We start from the raw sequence: 17,432 nt of genomic DNA on the forward strand, positions 1-17,432 counted from the left end.
TGTGTGTGTGTGTGTGTGTGTGTGTGTGTGTGTGTGTGTGTGTGGTTGTTGTTTTGTTGTTGTTGTTTGGGTTTTTTTGGGTGGTGGGTTGAAAATGTATTTAGTGTTAGTAAGCTTTTCTTTTACGACATTTGTGACGCAATGAAGTCACACAAGTGCCGAAGTATAGAAGCATTACTTGAGAGTAACATACAAAAAAAAGAAGAAGGGGAGACGTTTTGTTTAAGTTAGAGCTACGAGTATACGCATTTGCAACACAATACGGTCATATAAGAGCAAAAAAGCTACAACAAGAGAGTTAACAAACACAAAAAGGAGTCTATAAGGACATATGATGTTTGATAAGAAAAAAAGGAGCAAACCACAGAAGAACACCTGCCAACCACCCACTAGAGAGACAGAAGACACACCAGAGACACAAAAGAACACACAAGACACGCAAGAGTAACAGAAGAACACACAAGACTCGCAAGAGAAACAGAAGAACACACAAGACACACCAGAGAGACAGAAGAACACACCAAAGAGACAGAACACGCACAAGAGAGACAAAACACCCACCAAAGAGACTGAAGACCCACCAGAGAAAGAAAAGAACACACAAGACACGAGAGAGACAGAAGAACACACCAGAGACACAGGAAGAACACATAAGACACACCAGACAGACAGAAGAACACTCGAGAGAGACAGAAGACACACCAGAGAGACAAAACACACACCAAGAGACAGAAGACACACCAGAGAAAGAGAAGAACAAACAAGAAAGACAGAAGAACACACCAGCGAGGTCCTCAAACCAGCGTCTGGTGTGTAGTGGGTAGTCGGGTTTGGCGCTTGGCTGTCGCACTCAGGAGATCCGAGTTTGAATTTGAGAGAGGAGGAATTTTAATCGAGTTTCCTGGTCTTTCTGCTGGATTGGCCCCGACAGGTAGAGTAGGAAGTTCACCGCCTAAATGATCTACAGCGTGTCGATGTGCGCGTTAAAATACCCGCAGTAAAAATGTAATTCACTGAATAATTTTGTTTATGTTTCAGTCAGAGTTTTACCGCACTTGCAACACAATTCAAATCTAACTTGACACACAAACAGCCTACCTTCTGCTCCTTCCTTCTTTAAATTTTGAACTTTCATAGACCCTAATTAGGTTCAGCTGGCGCTATGCAGGTAATTCAGTTGGTTGCTATTATTGCTAGCTGCACATGACAATCACTTGAATTAGATCATATAAGTTCCAAAGATTAGAGGTGTTAGTTTTCATAGAGGTTTTAGGACGCTCGCAACTGCATAAAGTCATATGAGCGCCAGAAGATTAATTAGAGGTTTTACAAGAGAGTAACAAACATAAAAAAAGAAGAAAGGGAGATAGGGACGATAGATGTTTGATAGGAAAGCAGGAGCAAACCACACCAGGGCACCCGCCAACCACCCACAGAGGTGTTGTAAGAGAGTACCGAATGCCAAACAAAAAAAGGAGAGGGGGGGGGAGATGTTTGACAGTAAAGAAGGTACCACCTAATTCAGAGCACCCGCCATCCATCCACCTAAACAAAATAAAAACCAAACGATGTCAATAATCACTCCAAAATAGTTTATTGTTTTCTGTCGTACGACTGGCTGGGACATGTACAGAGAAATGATGGTGAAAAATAAATATCTTGGCCGCTTATCACAAAACGAAAAAGCACACATGCACACATACGTACCCACTCACATGCACACACACACACACATTTAATAAACATATAAAGACACAATACTTGGGCGTACCCCACCCCCATTTTTTGTCTTTTCCACCCCCATCTCTAAAAAACAAAACAAAAGATAATTGTAGTAGGAAAAAAGAAATATAAGAAGGAAGAAAAAATGTGCTGCACAAATTGATTCACCATGACAAACTGAATGCCACAGAAAACCAAGCAGAGCCCGCTCTCAGCACCTCAGTCAATCAGAAAAAACCCAGAAGTCGCAGCAGCCGGCATCAATCAAAATCTAGAACTACAACACATTAGTGAATTCAAAGTTGTACATAGAGGCCAAAGCTCTGACTAACATAGACAACTGACACTAACAATTATATAGACACCCTCCCCTCTTCCTTTCTTTTCCCAGACACAAAAATAAAACAAAACAAAATAATAATGATTCGATGTTCCGCGGGCGACAGCACTCAACAGCTGACACAACCTGACATGGACTGATAATTTTTTTAAACAAGCAAAGGCCCCCCCCCCCCCCCCAAAAAAAAAAAAAACACCCCCCCCCCCCCCCCCCCCCAAACAAAAAAAACTCAGCTCCAATCCAAACTAAACACAAAGGTAAACGACATGAAAGAGAAAACAAACAAACAAACATAAAACGAGACATGTTTGGCCCAGTTTTAGGAACCTCCCTGCACGCTTGTGACAACCAAGGTCAAGACTGAGAAGGCAACTAACCGTAGAATAGCGCGGCAATAAAAATGTTCCAATTGTAAAGGGAAAAAATCGACAACTGGCATTACGTCTATAAGAAATGAAAAGACGTTAGATTTTCCTATCATCAAAGTCAAAGACCGTAGAGCAAAATAAACTCATCTCACAAAATGTCCTAGAAAGAAAAAAAAGAAAACCCAACTAAAAATCTCAATTGATAGTCATTCCTTATCAAATCACAGACTTCAAGTTCGTTTTAAGTACATGACAAAACTCGTCAGCAGTGACCGTAGACAGGTAGAGAGCTAGCTACATGCTGCACGAGGACACACCCTCCACGAGTCCCAGGATCTCAACACAAGACAAACAGACACGAGATAGTTATTTATTTGATAGAACATTGCATTGTATGTCAGGGACAAACACTCGCTCTTAAGATACTCTCATCCTAACAGTAGTATACATTTTTCAAGCAGATTCAGCGAAGCTTCACATTCAGAATAATTCTTTCCTTTACGGAGACAGCACCAAAAATATACAATAAATCAGCAAACACAACAACAAACAACAACGACGACAACAACAAAAAACACAACAAAAATCACCAAACAAACAAAACAAAGCTCAGCCTTACAATATTTACCACATCACAATGAACGCTAGACAAGAAATGTGTTCACGAACATACAGCCAGGGACAAACTGCTGATCCAGCAATTATTGAAGACAGTATCACAAGGAAGCTGTCGAAATGATCAGAGACTAGATTAAGCATAGCGCGATTACAAGATTATAATGTAGGGTTACTGTTGTGATTTGGGGGGGGGGGGGGGGGGGGGGAGTTGACAGACACTGCGAAGATTTCTCTCTCACAGCGTGCAGGTCTTGCGTACTTGACTGCCTGGGAGCCCTTGGTGAGACCCAGCTATGGGTGGATTACTGTGCGGGTTGGACGTGTTAACCCGCAGCATCAGACACAACACGCGCCTGTGCTAGACACAACACACCAACACGCACCAGTGCTAGACACAAGACCAGCTTTCTGAACAAATTTAAAGAAAAACTGCTAGAAACAGAAAAGGCCTACAGATAAAACAAGAGAGAAAAACTCATAGTCCAGGTCTACACATCTGCAGGCTACAAGAACAAGTACAACCAGAACCAGCATGCAAAAACATCACACAAACACGTGACATGCGAGAAACAAGCACGACATTATTATCGATACTATTCGGTGCTTTTTCAGTTACTACAAAACTACACCAGAGCATCCGCCAATCACCCACAACATATTCGTTTACTAATATACAAGTAATGGACAGGTACAAAAACTAGTACATTTTATTGATAACCTGCCACCCTATCACTCCCTTTCCCTCTACCCCCCCTCCCCCCCCCCCCCAACTGTCACACATCACACAGTACAACACAGACCACAACAAACCTCTGTCAAGTAGGTCTAAGAAAACTAAAGCTCTACATGATACAGAGAGGAAAAAGTCTATGTCCTTCCAGCCCAGTTCACCCGATGACGTAGGGAAAGAGATCCGGGGGGGAGGGGGCGGGGTGGTCTCACAATGAAAGACTTGATCCTCACATGTACAAAAATAAATCATTGATATTGTTGGTCTACAAGTGATCCCTTTAACCAAAGAAAAAGCAACTAAGACAGGAAAAGCTGGCAACAAAAACCAAAAAAAGTTACCTAAGAAAGTAACGGAATGTAAAACCAATTTGTTGACTTAAAATGACTACACACGCCTACAATAATAACAGTAATAACTCAAAACAAATAAAAGATCTATTGATAGATGAGATAATTATATAGATACGTCAGAAAATAAAGTGATAATGGGCTAAGCTATAAAATAAATATAATAAATAACTTTGTAACTTTTAGAGTTTGATCCCAGGGTTACAATTTTACAAGTCACGGACACGCTGTGAACCATATTACTCCAGATATTCAATACTTCACAACATTTGTAAAGATTCCACTCAAGATATGACCTTACTTCCGATCTGCCATCGCGGTGACGTCTTTTTAAAAGAACTACTCTACTAGATAGGCTTATAGATTCTACTCAGATAAACGATAACACTGATGAAAACTCTAACACGACAACACTGATGAAAATAACACAGGACAACACTAATGGGCATAATGTGTGAGCATGTATGTGCGTGTGCATGAGTGTTTGTAGAAAAGGCACGTGCAGTCAACTCTTTCGTCAATACCTGTCAAATTTTCCTGCAAAAATGTTCACGACAAGTCCTGACCATAGAGAAGTGGGTGAAGTGACATGGCTCAAGAGAACATTCAGTGCCGGGTTAGGACAAAGCAACTGACACAAGCACCTCTCGATCTTCCGCGGAGTCGGTTGTTACAATCAGAGCAATACATAAAAAAAGGAATTTGTGTGCACGGTTACAATTATATGAAGCTACCGATAGACAGATAAGAGGAAAGCCAAAAAAATAAGAGACAGATAAAAGGAAAACCAAAAGAAAGGGGAAAAAATGAATTGAAAATAAAAGGAAAGAAAACCAGGTACAGTTGTGCGGTCTCATCGAGCAATAAATACAAGACATACCAGTCGCCACTGACAGTGCGCTGAAGGGAACACAGGGGGGGGGGGGCAGGCAACGTGTGATCATACAAACAAAACAGGCAGAAATAAAACCCGCTTGTAGTTTCACGTGTTGCAAAAAAATAAAAGATAAAAAAAACCCAAGCACTACAAATATGGATTTTTTAAAAACAAAAACAACCAAACATTTCAATATTAATTGCTCAAGGGTTTCATGTTTGAAAATTATACTTCAAAAAAGCATACATGTGAAATGGTAAGATATTCATCAAACTACAGAATGAATTTACAGTGACAAATAACGTCAAAGCACAGTCCAGTGGCAGCAGTCGTGGTAAAGTACACATAGCCCCTCGCAGAGAGATGTCGTGAGGCCTCCTGCCCAAACAACGATTAATGTTGACCATCCCAGGGCAGGCTTTTAGGCGAAGGAAATTCTCCACCAACCAAAATGCATAAATCATTAATTATAAGCAGCAAGAACCACTTTAAAGATTATCTAAACAAAAAAATACTTTTCCCTAAGTCGTTCCAATTGTTTAGTTTTAATAAGAGTTTTACGGCACTTGCAACACAATAAGGTCATATAAGTGCTGAAGAATACAGGTATTACAAGAGAGTAACAAACACAAAAAAGGAGGAAAGAAGAAAGATTTTTTATAGGAAAGAAGGAGCAAACCACACCAGAGCACCCGCCAACCACCCACCATCCGATTGTGTAATCCTCAAGACAGTATAAGAATCCCCTTTTGGCAAGGTACAGAATTATTTCTCACTGAACCAGTTCTGATACTATCAGTGATATGCTTGATGCTATGTCTGAATAAGTGGATAACCCATTTAGAAGTGATGGTGATGACTGAAGATCTTCCCTCACATGCATTCTCAAATGCCTCTCCTCATTTACAAACGTCTCTCCTCAATCACAAACTTCTCTTCTCATGCTCAAACTTCTCTCCTCTAACACATGATATATATAGGAATAGGGTGGGCTTCATTCCGAGGGGGTGGAATATTGAGAACGTGAGAACATGAGAACACTGAGAACGTGAGAACATGAGAACATTGAGAACGTGAGAACATTGAGAACGTGAGAACATTGAGAACATTGAGAACGTGAGAACATTGAGAACGTCAGAACATTGAGAACATTGAGAACGTCAGAACATGAGAACACTGAGAACGTCAGAACGTGAGAACATTGAGAACATTGAGAACGTCAGAACATGAGAACACTGAGAACGTCAGAACGTGAGAACATTGAGAACGTCAGAACGTGAGAACACTGAGAACGTCAGAACGTGAGAACATTGAGAACGTGAGAACGTGAGAACGTGAGAACATGGAGAACGTCAGAACATTGAGAACGTGAGAACATGAGAATACTGGGAACGTCAGAACATTGAGACAGTCAGAACGAGAACGTCAGAACATGAGAAAATTGAGAACACCCCCCTGGCCCCTGAGAACTGTGGAGAACCTGAGACAAGTGATCTAGGAAGTGTGATGACGTCACCGCTCCGCATCTCACAGCTGGGCAGACTGTGCCCGCAACAGAATGAGACGGCCACACGTTAGAATTTCCAAACGGAGCAAAACATGTAGACATTTTCTGACTACAAGCAGCAAACGTCATCGTTAGACGTGAATGATACGTGAACTTAGGTATCAGTACCAATGATCACTTCTGACTGTACCCGTACTGTGTGTCTTTGGCAAGAGACAGTGAGTCTGCCCTTCCAAAACCCCATAACCACATCTTTTATGGAAGAGGTAGTCAGTCATTCTTTTCCCATCACTGGAGTTTTCATTAAGCTCAGTTTTTGGGGAGGATAAGAATAAGAGTAATACATGTATGTTTTTGAAAAATCCCTAAACAAACTCCAGCACGGAGCTCAACCTTTTATGCCACCTGACTTCATAAAAATTTTCATCTAGGGGAAATTTTGTTCACTTTGTCCCTGACACTGACCTTTTCCAAGATTGCAGGAGATAATTCTAGCGTATAAATCTATCTGAGAGATGTCAGATAACTGACTCCACCCTGCTACTGGCTACACACAACACGCAAGAACGACTAAGCAGCGCGCGCAAGCAGCGTAAATATTACTATCACTTCACAGGTAGATAAAAAATCATAAATTCAACTGCAAGTGCATAGGAAGAACTGAAAGCGACAGCGCAGGCATGAGCGGCTGCCAGGTACCGCGTGGGAGGGTCAGGTCTGAGACCCCGACACGCGGAAATGCTGACACGAACCAGCAGTCACACGGGCACAGCGACGCAACAAGAAGATGCGCACTGACTGATAGAATGAACACCTTATACATTGCTCTTCAAAGTGTGGGCCAACAAACAACAGTGAAAAACATGTGGATAAAATTTCTCAGCTCCTTCAACAGATGATCAACACTGCATGCGAGGATTTTGTCATAGCCTGTCACAGTCATCGCAACTTTTAACTTTTACCAACAAGTGAACAGTTCATAACTTCAGGCTCCATCAACTTACAATACACATAGATAAATATCATTGTATCTTTAATCAAACAGTGCAAGACACACAAGGACTGAAATATTCCAACTAGTTAATACATAGATAATTCCAACGTCTCCTGAGGATATAAATAAAACAGACCTCTCGTATTCCTCTCACTGTGTTCTGTCAGAAAAAAAAATTTTTCTCTTCTCCAGATTTTTCAACCTTTCCATTTATTTTTCCATTTATTTCTGTTGCCATGGCATGAGAATTTCCTCTCAACAAAGCTTCTCACCATAATTTCTGGCTACAAAATTGAGGATGCAAATTAAAATTGCATTTGTTTGGTTCAAAGATGTTCAGAGGCACTGCCCTTGAAAACAAGCAGACCCCAGGACAGAACAAGGGCCATACCGCCCGCACGACCACAGAATGTATCATGTCCTTTTTCTGTCAACATTGAGAGGAATATAAGCATCTTTTCCTATAAAACCAACCCCATATCTGGATTTGATTTCCATTGCTTTTGATCAATGATTAACGTTTAAGTTAAAGACACATATAATTCATAAGTATACAAAAATATTTAAATACTTTTATGGGCAGACATCTCACGTAAGTGTGCAGAGAGACAGTGCGTCATGATACCTTTGACTATACTGACACGAAAGACTGCAAAATTAAAAATGATTATCATAATTTTTTATGAGTTCATGGTATTAGAGAACCAAATGAAAAAGAAACAGTATAGAAAAAGTTTAAAACCCCAATACAGTAAAACTCTAACCACTTATATATATATATATATATATGTATAGCCATATCACTGTCTACATTGATCTCACTCACAATTTCACTCAAACACCTTTCAATGCATTCTTAAAAATTCAAAAGACACCAACAATCACTTGTTACAGTTTTACAACTTTGTGGCACATGGATTTTTATTAACAGGATAACTTGTGAAGTACAAATGTTCACTACCTAAAAATTTCAACCCTCATAAAAGAAGATGTTTAACAGCAAATTTCCACACATTTGCAAACAGAGCATTGTGATCTGATCAGACAGCAAACAGTCAATGTAAAAGTCTCCATGTCTTTATGTACGGTCAGCAGCTTTCTAGATATATAAGTTTATGTGTCCATAAGCCATGGGTAAAGACAAAGATGGGGAGAACTTATCAGTAGGGGCAGGCACAGGGGACACAGCAGGAGCTGGTAAACAGGGGGGGGAGGACATAGCCTAGCCACTACTGTCTGCACAGACAGTCAGTTGTTTGTTGTAAAGTATCATGTGTGTGTCATCCCATGTGTGTCATGGCAGACAGTAGTTTGTAGTAAAGTTTGTGTCATGTCGTGTGTGTCATGCCGTGTGTGTCATGGCAGACAGACAGTTGTTTGCTGTAAAGTATGTGTCATTTATGTGTCATATGTTTGTCATGGCATGGCCAGTTTGAGTTTGTGGTTGTGAAGTCTACAAGCAACACAGTCGTCATGTCACTTGTGTCATGAGACACCACGAGCAACGGGTCAGTCAATCATCCCTTGTTACATCATGTCAGTCTGGTGAGATTGTGCCATGCCGTGTCCGCATTTTGTCCTTGCGTCATACGTCAGTGCTATGACATGACATGCTGACACTCAAAGCTCAAGCTATTATCAATACTTGTGGTACTTCATTTCACAAAAAGGAAGTGTCCACTTTCAACTATTAGGAAAGCCACAGTTTAACTGGTAACAGAATAAATGACACATTTGATTCCAGACACACAATATACATAATTTGTCAAATCTTCAAAGATCAACAAGGTACACAAAAGTTTTCCCGCGTGTGACAGAAACGCGACAGGCTTGGCTGCTCATGTAGGTCTTCCATAACAATGGAAACGAAGACATAGATCTACCTTTTCTTCCTAATGAAATGTCATGTATTCAGCACAACAGCCCACACTAAGCACATTCCAAACAAAAGAATCCAGATACAAAGGGAACAGACAATCACCACAAACATTTCACCAACCACAGACATTCATACAGACAAATCATAATCAAACAACATTATCCACATCACACACAAAGCAATCTCAGCAAATAACGCATCAACATAAACACGTAAACATGGATCATCAATGCCCTTCCTAACATTTTACAAAACACACACACACACAGTACACACACACACACACAGATTAAACATTATCTCTGCCACTTCAATCAAGCTCTATCACACACATACAGAGGAATGACCCATTACTGAAAACATCATCATAAATGACACAGGCAAGGTGCATGCATATATTTAAGAAACAAAAATTAGCGAGATATAATTTGTTGAAGGGTGAAGGTCCATAGCTAGGTAAATAGTTGTGGTAGGCTAGATATAAGGTCTGCACTTCGTACTGAATCCATTTCTGATGTCATGGTTAACTAGGCATGGGAATCCCCACTACATTGTCATAGATACATCTATCTGTACACAACAACATACTTCTTTTCTCTTATGATATGTGTCACACGCATACACACACATACACACACACACACACACATACACACACAAAAATACATATATATATCTCTCATGATATGTGTCATATACACACACACACACACAAGCACACACACAAACACACACACACACACACACACACACACACACGCAGGTATACACTCTACAGTGGAGGCATTGGTGGGTCAGCAAAAATTATAGAACGTGGCAATATAATATATAATTACTGTGTGCTTGCAAGCATAGATGATGATGGTGATGATGTTGATGATGATGCCAAGAAAATCAGATGATGAAACTAGTGGCGCACTGACACCTAATGATGATCAGTCATTAACAAAACTGATATTTGGCCGTGGAGAAAGGGGTGATGATTATTAGAAAAAAATAAAATAAAACATTGTGACGGTTCAGAGAAAGGTGAGTGGTGGGTACCCATCTCACAAGGGAAAAGAACGATCCACAGAGCTGGCAGCAGAGAAGAAGCTGCAGACTATAATGACCACCATAGAAACAAGCAAATTACCTACATGACATATTACAAAAACAAAATGTAATGCACATTGTACTACACTTCGCAATAAGGTAAGTGACATAGAAACGATGCATCAGGGTGACCGTTCTCTCGTGGTCAAATCCTTTCAAAGGGCAGTCAGCACTCAGGAAATGGCACTAGCTAGCAACAAGAACAACTGAAATGTACACATACTGCCAAAACCTTGACACGCATGCTACCTTGACCTTGAACAATATGTACCTTGACCTTGATACTAACGTGAGAACCAAAAGCCAGCAAGAGGGAATGAAAGATGAAGATATAGATGACAACAGCGACTTAGATGGTTCATTATTTGATAAACCTCTGCAGGAACAAAACACACACACACACAAACATCTCTCCAGCAATAGAATCCAGTCGGCCTCTGCATAATAGCTCATCACCAGCAACACTTTCCGCAGAAAAAAAACATTCAGAAGAAAAGGAGAGAAAAAAGAAAATACACTATAAATAGAGATAGGAAAAAAAATTATCACCCATAGAAAATAATGTTTTTAACATTTTCCTGTGATTAAATTACAATGATCTGATAGATATGCTTCATCAAAAATTCATATAAAAATCTATACAGATAAACTAGATACAAGGTTTCCATGTTAAATGATTCTGACGTCCTTTTCCAGTGCCTGAGGAAGTACAAGCAGGCTTAGGCACTTCGAAACCTCAATCCTGATGTGGCATTACGATTCACCAGGAAAAAGAATTTACCTCTGAGACTGATGATTCAGAGAGCTATAACAGAAGATGTGTTCTTTCCTCTGATCACCATCTCAACATGAGCAAGACAGTAAAAAAAAAAATCAGTTTAAAAAAAACCCATTACTCCGGATCGGGAACCGTGCTTAAGCGTCAGTGACGGCAGAGACAATTTCCCCTGTGACGTCACAACATTCAAACCTCCTAGTCCAGTGTCGGTACGGTGGGAACAGTCATCTGTCACAACGCCATTCACTCTCTGTCAAACCTTCGTTGAATAACTCAACAGCCACAATGCCGTGGCCACTGCAGGAGTCAAAACAGCTAGCTACAGATACATGTTGAAACAGCTACTGAATGATGTCAAAACAGCTACAGAGACATGTCAAAACAGCCAACTTGGACATGTCAAAAAGCCAACTGGGACATGCTGCTGTGTTGGAAAAATTCTCATGCAAAGATCCCTCCAAGAGGGTCTTTTCCCCAAAACTCTCGGGATCCTCACAAAAAGAGGGCATGTGATCATTGATAAACTAAGAAGTAGTAATCCTTCAAGAAGTAACCATGGGGATTTCAAAGTCATGAGTTCCTAAAGTTCCAATAATGACATTCAGGTGTGATTGTAACTTTTGCTTTTCAAACTGCAGATTAACGTGTCATATTAAAGAAATTTTCTGCATTATCATTTTTTATAATATTATCATTATTATTATCAAAGACTGAGGAATCAACTTCTCCAAAACATCCCATTCACATCAAAAGGTGACAGTTCTTAGGGTAGGTGCACAATATGGCGGTCAATAAGCCAACTTAAACCAGGACAAGAGATCTGTGCAGACTGCAAAATGTGGACACGCGCTCACAGAAAGCTACATTTTAGTACATTCATGTATAAGAAAAAGCCTTCAAAACATTCAAAAATATTGTCCCACTGACACAGTGTGAACTGTGGAACTCCCCAGTATCTTAAAAAAAATAGATGTGAATAATTTCAGGGATAAGACAGAAGAAGTAGGTCATAAATGTTTCAAAGCATACACAAAGATTTCTTTGCCAGTACATAGACAAGTACAACAAAACCCTTAGAGACGAGACAGCTGGTGAATCAATCTCTAACTAAAAATATGTACCCATAAACACCCAAGTACAAATCTACTACAATACAATGCATGACAGTAATGTTACCACAAAGGGTTTTTTTCTGTTAACTTCAGCAACAGAGCAAGCGCTCAGTTACACGGGAGAGCTGTCTGTTGCTTGTTTGCCAAAGATAGCATGTCGAGGGAGACTACACATGAGGAGGATGTCGGTGAAATAAGGCAATGTCCTTACACCCTACACCAATGACACTGTGGTTTCTAGAATGTGGTAGCAGGTCGACATTCAAAGATAAAGGTGAGAAAAACCATGACTTATTTTTTGTCGTACCGTAGTTGTTGTAGCTGTTACTGATCCATCGGAGAACGGCAAACCCTGTTGACTTGTTGATGACATACAGCAGTGGTTGAGGGGGGCGGGGAGGGCAAGAGATGAGTCTCTGACGACAAAAACAGTAGATGGTGCCATGGTAGATGACAGCTCCTGCGACACTCACACTATGACAAAGTCAACGAGTCAACAAGTCAACAACTAAGTGTGACAATGTCACCAGTGAAAGCCCCAGATTTAGCGGCAGCCCTATAGTCAGCTTCTAGCCATGATACTGATCTCTGAATCTGTGACGTCTGCTGACAAAATAAGTTACTTCTCCAACTTTAGCCCCATGGAAATAGAGATACGTCAAACTTGCAAGTTGACTTTTTTCAAGCATGAATAATAAAAAAACATGTTAAACTTGAAGAAACTGGTATTAGTTGAAAATATACAAATTTGACGAGTGTCCATTTTTGGCTTATATCTCCATTAGCCAATCGCGAAAGGTAACTCATTTTGTCAGCACGCCTCCTTCACATGTGACACGCTGAAGGTGGCAGAATATGCCTGCTTCATCTCCCACACTTCATCTCAGAGCACCGCCTACAATGACTTGCCACTCTGGTCAGAAAAACCTGGCTCCTCCACACCTCCGGTCCTGCCAGTCAACAGCTGAGACATGTTTATTCTGTCACACCGAGTCAATGGAAGACAAAGTCTGAAGTCTGCGTCGTGAACTCACAAGAAAACGTCTCTCCATCTCCTGGCCTTCTTTAGGACCACACTCTGCTCATCGGCCCGCGAGGCACCGGCTATTTGCACAATGATTCCACACTTCCTTGATAAACAGCTTCAAAAATCGATATGTACTCCAAACGAACACCACACTTCAACGACAAAACTGCCGACACAATGTGACCGATAATTTTCCCAAAGGCTTGCATCAAAGGTCAGGCATTCTCCGACCTCAGAGGATACCTGCACGTGGAATTGACACGAAATTTACACTTTGACCTCGGAGGAATTCTTCACTTTGACTTCAAAGAATTTCTGTCCTTAGACACAATTGCGTTAACACACCACCAAACCAGTTCCACCATAAATATCCTTCTCTCCCTCCTTTCCTTCATCGCAAACATCTGTACACATGTGCTGAACAAACACAGGTGTGCTGAACAAACACACATGTGCTGAACAAACACAGGTGTGCTGAACAGATACACATAAGTTGAACAAACACACATGTGAGCTGAAAAAACACATGTGTGCCAAACACAGCGAGAGTCAGGAGGTCAAGGACGTCGACAGATGGTGCCACCTAGGAGTAGATGGTGATGACCTCGCGGCCGCTTCCCCGCACCATCAGGACTCGATCCAAACCCTCCGTCAACACCTCCAGAAACTCCATGTCTGAGACGCTCGTTAAGGAGATCACCGGACACAAAGTATGCAGTCTCTTCAACCTTAGCCCATTTTACATAGTCTTGTTTTGGTTGTGTTTTTTTTTTTTAGAACAAACAAACTGAGAAAAATGAAAGTGTTTTTACTGCACTCGCAACACAATAAGGTCATGTTAAATGCTGAAGATTAGAGGTTTTACCAGAGAGTAACAAACACAAAACAGAAGGAGGGGAGGTGAGAACGACAGATGTTTGATAGGAAAGTAGGAGCAAACCACACCAGAGCACCCGCCAACTACCCAATTTGTATAGTCTGTACAACTGGGATTTTGACAGTCCTAAACTACGCATACTTATAAAAAACAACAAAAACAGCATAACTTTTTAGGTCACATTCATTAAGAGATAAATAATATAAATGGAAAACCTACGTCATTCTACGTTTATTTTATTTTTTAAAAAGGGTTTGCTGTTGCTAAAATTGAAGCTTCAAAACTTTTTTACAAATAGAACTTTTACAAAGACTTTATCTTAACCTGTTTTACATATTTGCTTTTAAAAAAGGTCCACTAATCCTGCAAAGCAAAAAAAAAATTGAAACCTCCACAGAAACGGAACTGTTTACACATCACACATTCTTACTCAGCTCTGCAGTAAGTTGACAAAACGCCTTTTTTTCTTCGGAGCAGTTTCGAGAAAAAGAGTTTTTTTTGTCAGCGTAATCTTTTTAAAATAGAGCCCCTCCAAATTTGAGTTCTAATTTATTTTAAAAGTAGTTACAGTTTCATTTTTGAATTTTTTTTTTCAGACAAGTACTTAACTGATCAGGCTTTCGATTGAGCAAACAAACAAAATCTGTCGCCAAAATGAAAAAAGGCGTTTTGTCAGCTTACAGCAGAGCTCTCAAGGAGGTCGCATGACATAAATCTGTGTATGCGACAAAACAGTAACACCAGCGTATGTGCTGTGTTGATGGGGGGCATAAAAACATCTAACTTTTTTTTCTTTTTTTTTAGTAAGCTTTTACGGCGCTCGTAACTGCATAAGGTCATGACAACATCTTTATAAAACTTTTCCAACCATCCAACCAGTTAACCAATGTCAAGGATACAGTTCTCGGCTCCGGCCTCTGACTTTGGCGGGGCGGGCAGGTTGAGGATGACCAGCTGGGCGTTGTGCGACTTCTCCACGATGTGCTCGTTCAGTCGGACAGCTGTGTGCATGCGCCGGACGTTCTGCTTGTCCCTGCATGGTGCAACACAAGCACAGGTGAGAAGTGGTGAACGACACAACAATCACAGGTGAGAAGTGGTGGACGACACAACAATCACAGGTGAGAAGTGGAGGACGACACAACAATCACAGGTGAGAAGTGGTGGACGACACAACAATCACAGGTGAGAAGTGGTGGACGACACAACAATCACAGGTGAGAAGTGGTGGACGAAACAACAATCACAGGTGAGAAGTGGTGGACAACACAACAATCACAGGTGAGAAGTGGTGGACGACACAACAATCACAGGTGAGAAGTGGTGGACGACACAACAATCACAGGTGAGATGTAACACGATGCAACAATCACAGGTGAAATGTAACATAGACAGACAGAAACAACAGAGGGAAGGAAAAGAAGCAGGAGCTACCAGTGGCACCCTCCAACCACCCACACAAACAGACAGACAGAGACAACAGAGGAAAAGAAAGGAAGCAGAAGCTACCAGTTGCACCCTCTAACCACCGTAGCACCCTCCATCCACCCACACAGAAAGAGAGAGACAACAGAGGGAAAGAAAAGAAGCAGGAAAAAGCAAGACAGACACAACAGAGGGAAGAAAAAGAAGCAAGCACTACCAGTGCCACTCTCCAACTACCCACACAGACAGACAGACAGAGACAACAGATGAAAGGAAAAGAAGCAGGGAATAGCAAGACGACAGAGACTACAGAGGGAAGGAAAAGAAACACCAGCTACCAGTCACACCCTCCAACCACCCGACAGTGGGACTTACGGAATCTTGGAGCTGTCGATGAAGGCCTTGGCCGCTTGCGGTGTGAAGGTGAACTGCGACTTGTCCAGCGAGCGCTGGTTCACATCCATCAGGTTCTGGTCCGTGCTGCTTTCCTCCGGGACTGGGGACAGCGTGATGGTCGGTACACGCATGGCCGCCGCTGGACGACCTTCGCCCTGGTGGAGAGAACATAACTAAGTCAGTGGGTCGTAAATATCGGGTGTGCATTGGCATGATCGGGTTGGGTCGAGTCGGTTCACTAGCCAGATTGAAGGTGCAAAGCGGCTATCACGGCACAAACCAATCGCACAACTCGTCGCCTAAAAAAAGCGCGCTTGTTTTCAGGCGACGCGTTAGGCGATCGAAACGACCGAACCCGACCCTATCTGCAGTGGGCACCTAGTATAAGAGTATGTAAGGCATCGTAGTCAAATAAGGTGCTCCTCAAAATAATCACAGAAATCGACATTTTATTTCTCCCAATGTGCTATTTTTATCTATCTTTTTGTTTTTGGCTCAACACCTTTAATGTCCATTTAAAAACATATTTCTGCGAGGATTTTACTGAAAAACGCTGACCAAAGGCGTTTAAAAAATTTTACGTGGAGTTTCCAAGGACACTACAGCTTTGGAAGTTTTTCACTAAAAATCTCATGGTGGACAGTATGGAGTAATTTCAACTTCCATGATGCCATTTTTTAATCTTCCTCACAACCGATCAACAACCGATCTACAAGCGATCAAAAATCAGTCCAGCATCGACATAGCCCAGTGTGTACCCCGGCATCTTCACCATGAGCAGACGCAAGGGCCCTGACACTCACCCCAGACTGCTGGTGCCGGATCCGGGTCAACATGTCCGTCCGCTGCTCCATGATCAATGTTCGCTCGTACGTGTACGCTGAGATGTCTTGGTTGCTCTGAAAAAGGGAGACGGAGACTCTTGATGTACGTGGGAGAGTCTTTTACTTTTAGTAGAAGTTTTACGGCACTCGCAACTGCATAAGCTCATATGAGCGCCAGAAGATTAGAGGTGTTACAAGAGAGTAAGAAACATAAAAAAGAAGAAGGGGAGATAAGGACGATAGATGTTTGTTAGGAAAGAAGAAGCACAATCCACACACAACAATACTAATAATGATAGTGATCATAACAATACAAAGAAGAGAAAGAGGAGAATAAGGACGATAGATGCTTGAATGGAAAGAAGGAGCAAACCACACTAGAGCACCCACCAACAACACACACACACACAGGTAGTTTAAATGTTCTTGAAAACTTAAATTGAATCCACAATAATACTAACACTAACAACAGAAATGAGAGAGAGAGAGAGAGAGAGAGAGAGAGAGAGAGGG

The 17,432-nt window shown here is 41.3% G+C and overlaps 1 protein-coding gene across 1 annotated transcript in view; it reads right to left on the reverse strand.

Annotated features, from left to right (window-relative positions):
• Positions 1-7,693: 7,693 nt before the first annotated feature.
• LOC101845994 (solute carrier family 12 member 4) overlaps positions 7,694-17,432 on the reverse strand; it is a gene marked incomplete at its 5' end in the record, with an annotated part of 31,001 nt that continues 21,262 nt past the window's right edge. Inside the window, 4 exon segments of the mRNA XM_013080386.2 lie at positions 7,694-14,072; positions 15,174-15,307; positions 16,075-16,250; positions 16,899-16,994. Of these exon segments, the coding sequence (XP_012935840.1) occupies positions 13,981-14,072; positions 15,174-15,307; positions 16,075-16,250; positions 16,899-16,994 (498 nt within the window).

The sequence above is a fragment of the Aplysia californica genome, unplaced genomic scaffold, assembly GCF_000002075.1.
Source record: "Aplysia californica isolate F4 #8 unplaced genomic scaffold, AplCal3.0 scaffold00083, whole genome shotgun sequence".
NCBI lineage: Eukaryota > Metazoa > Mollusca > Gastropoda > Aplysiida > Aplysiidae > Aplysia > Aplysia californica.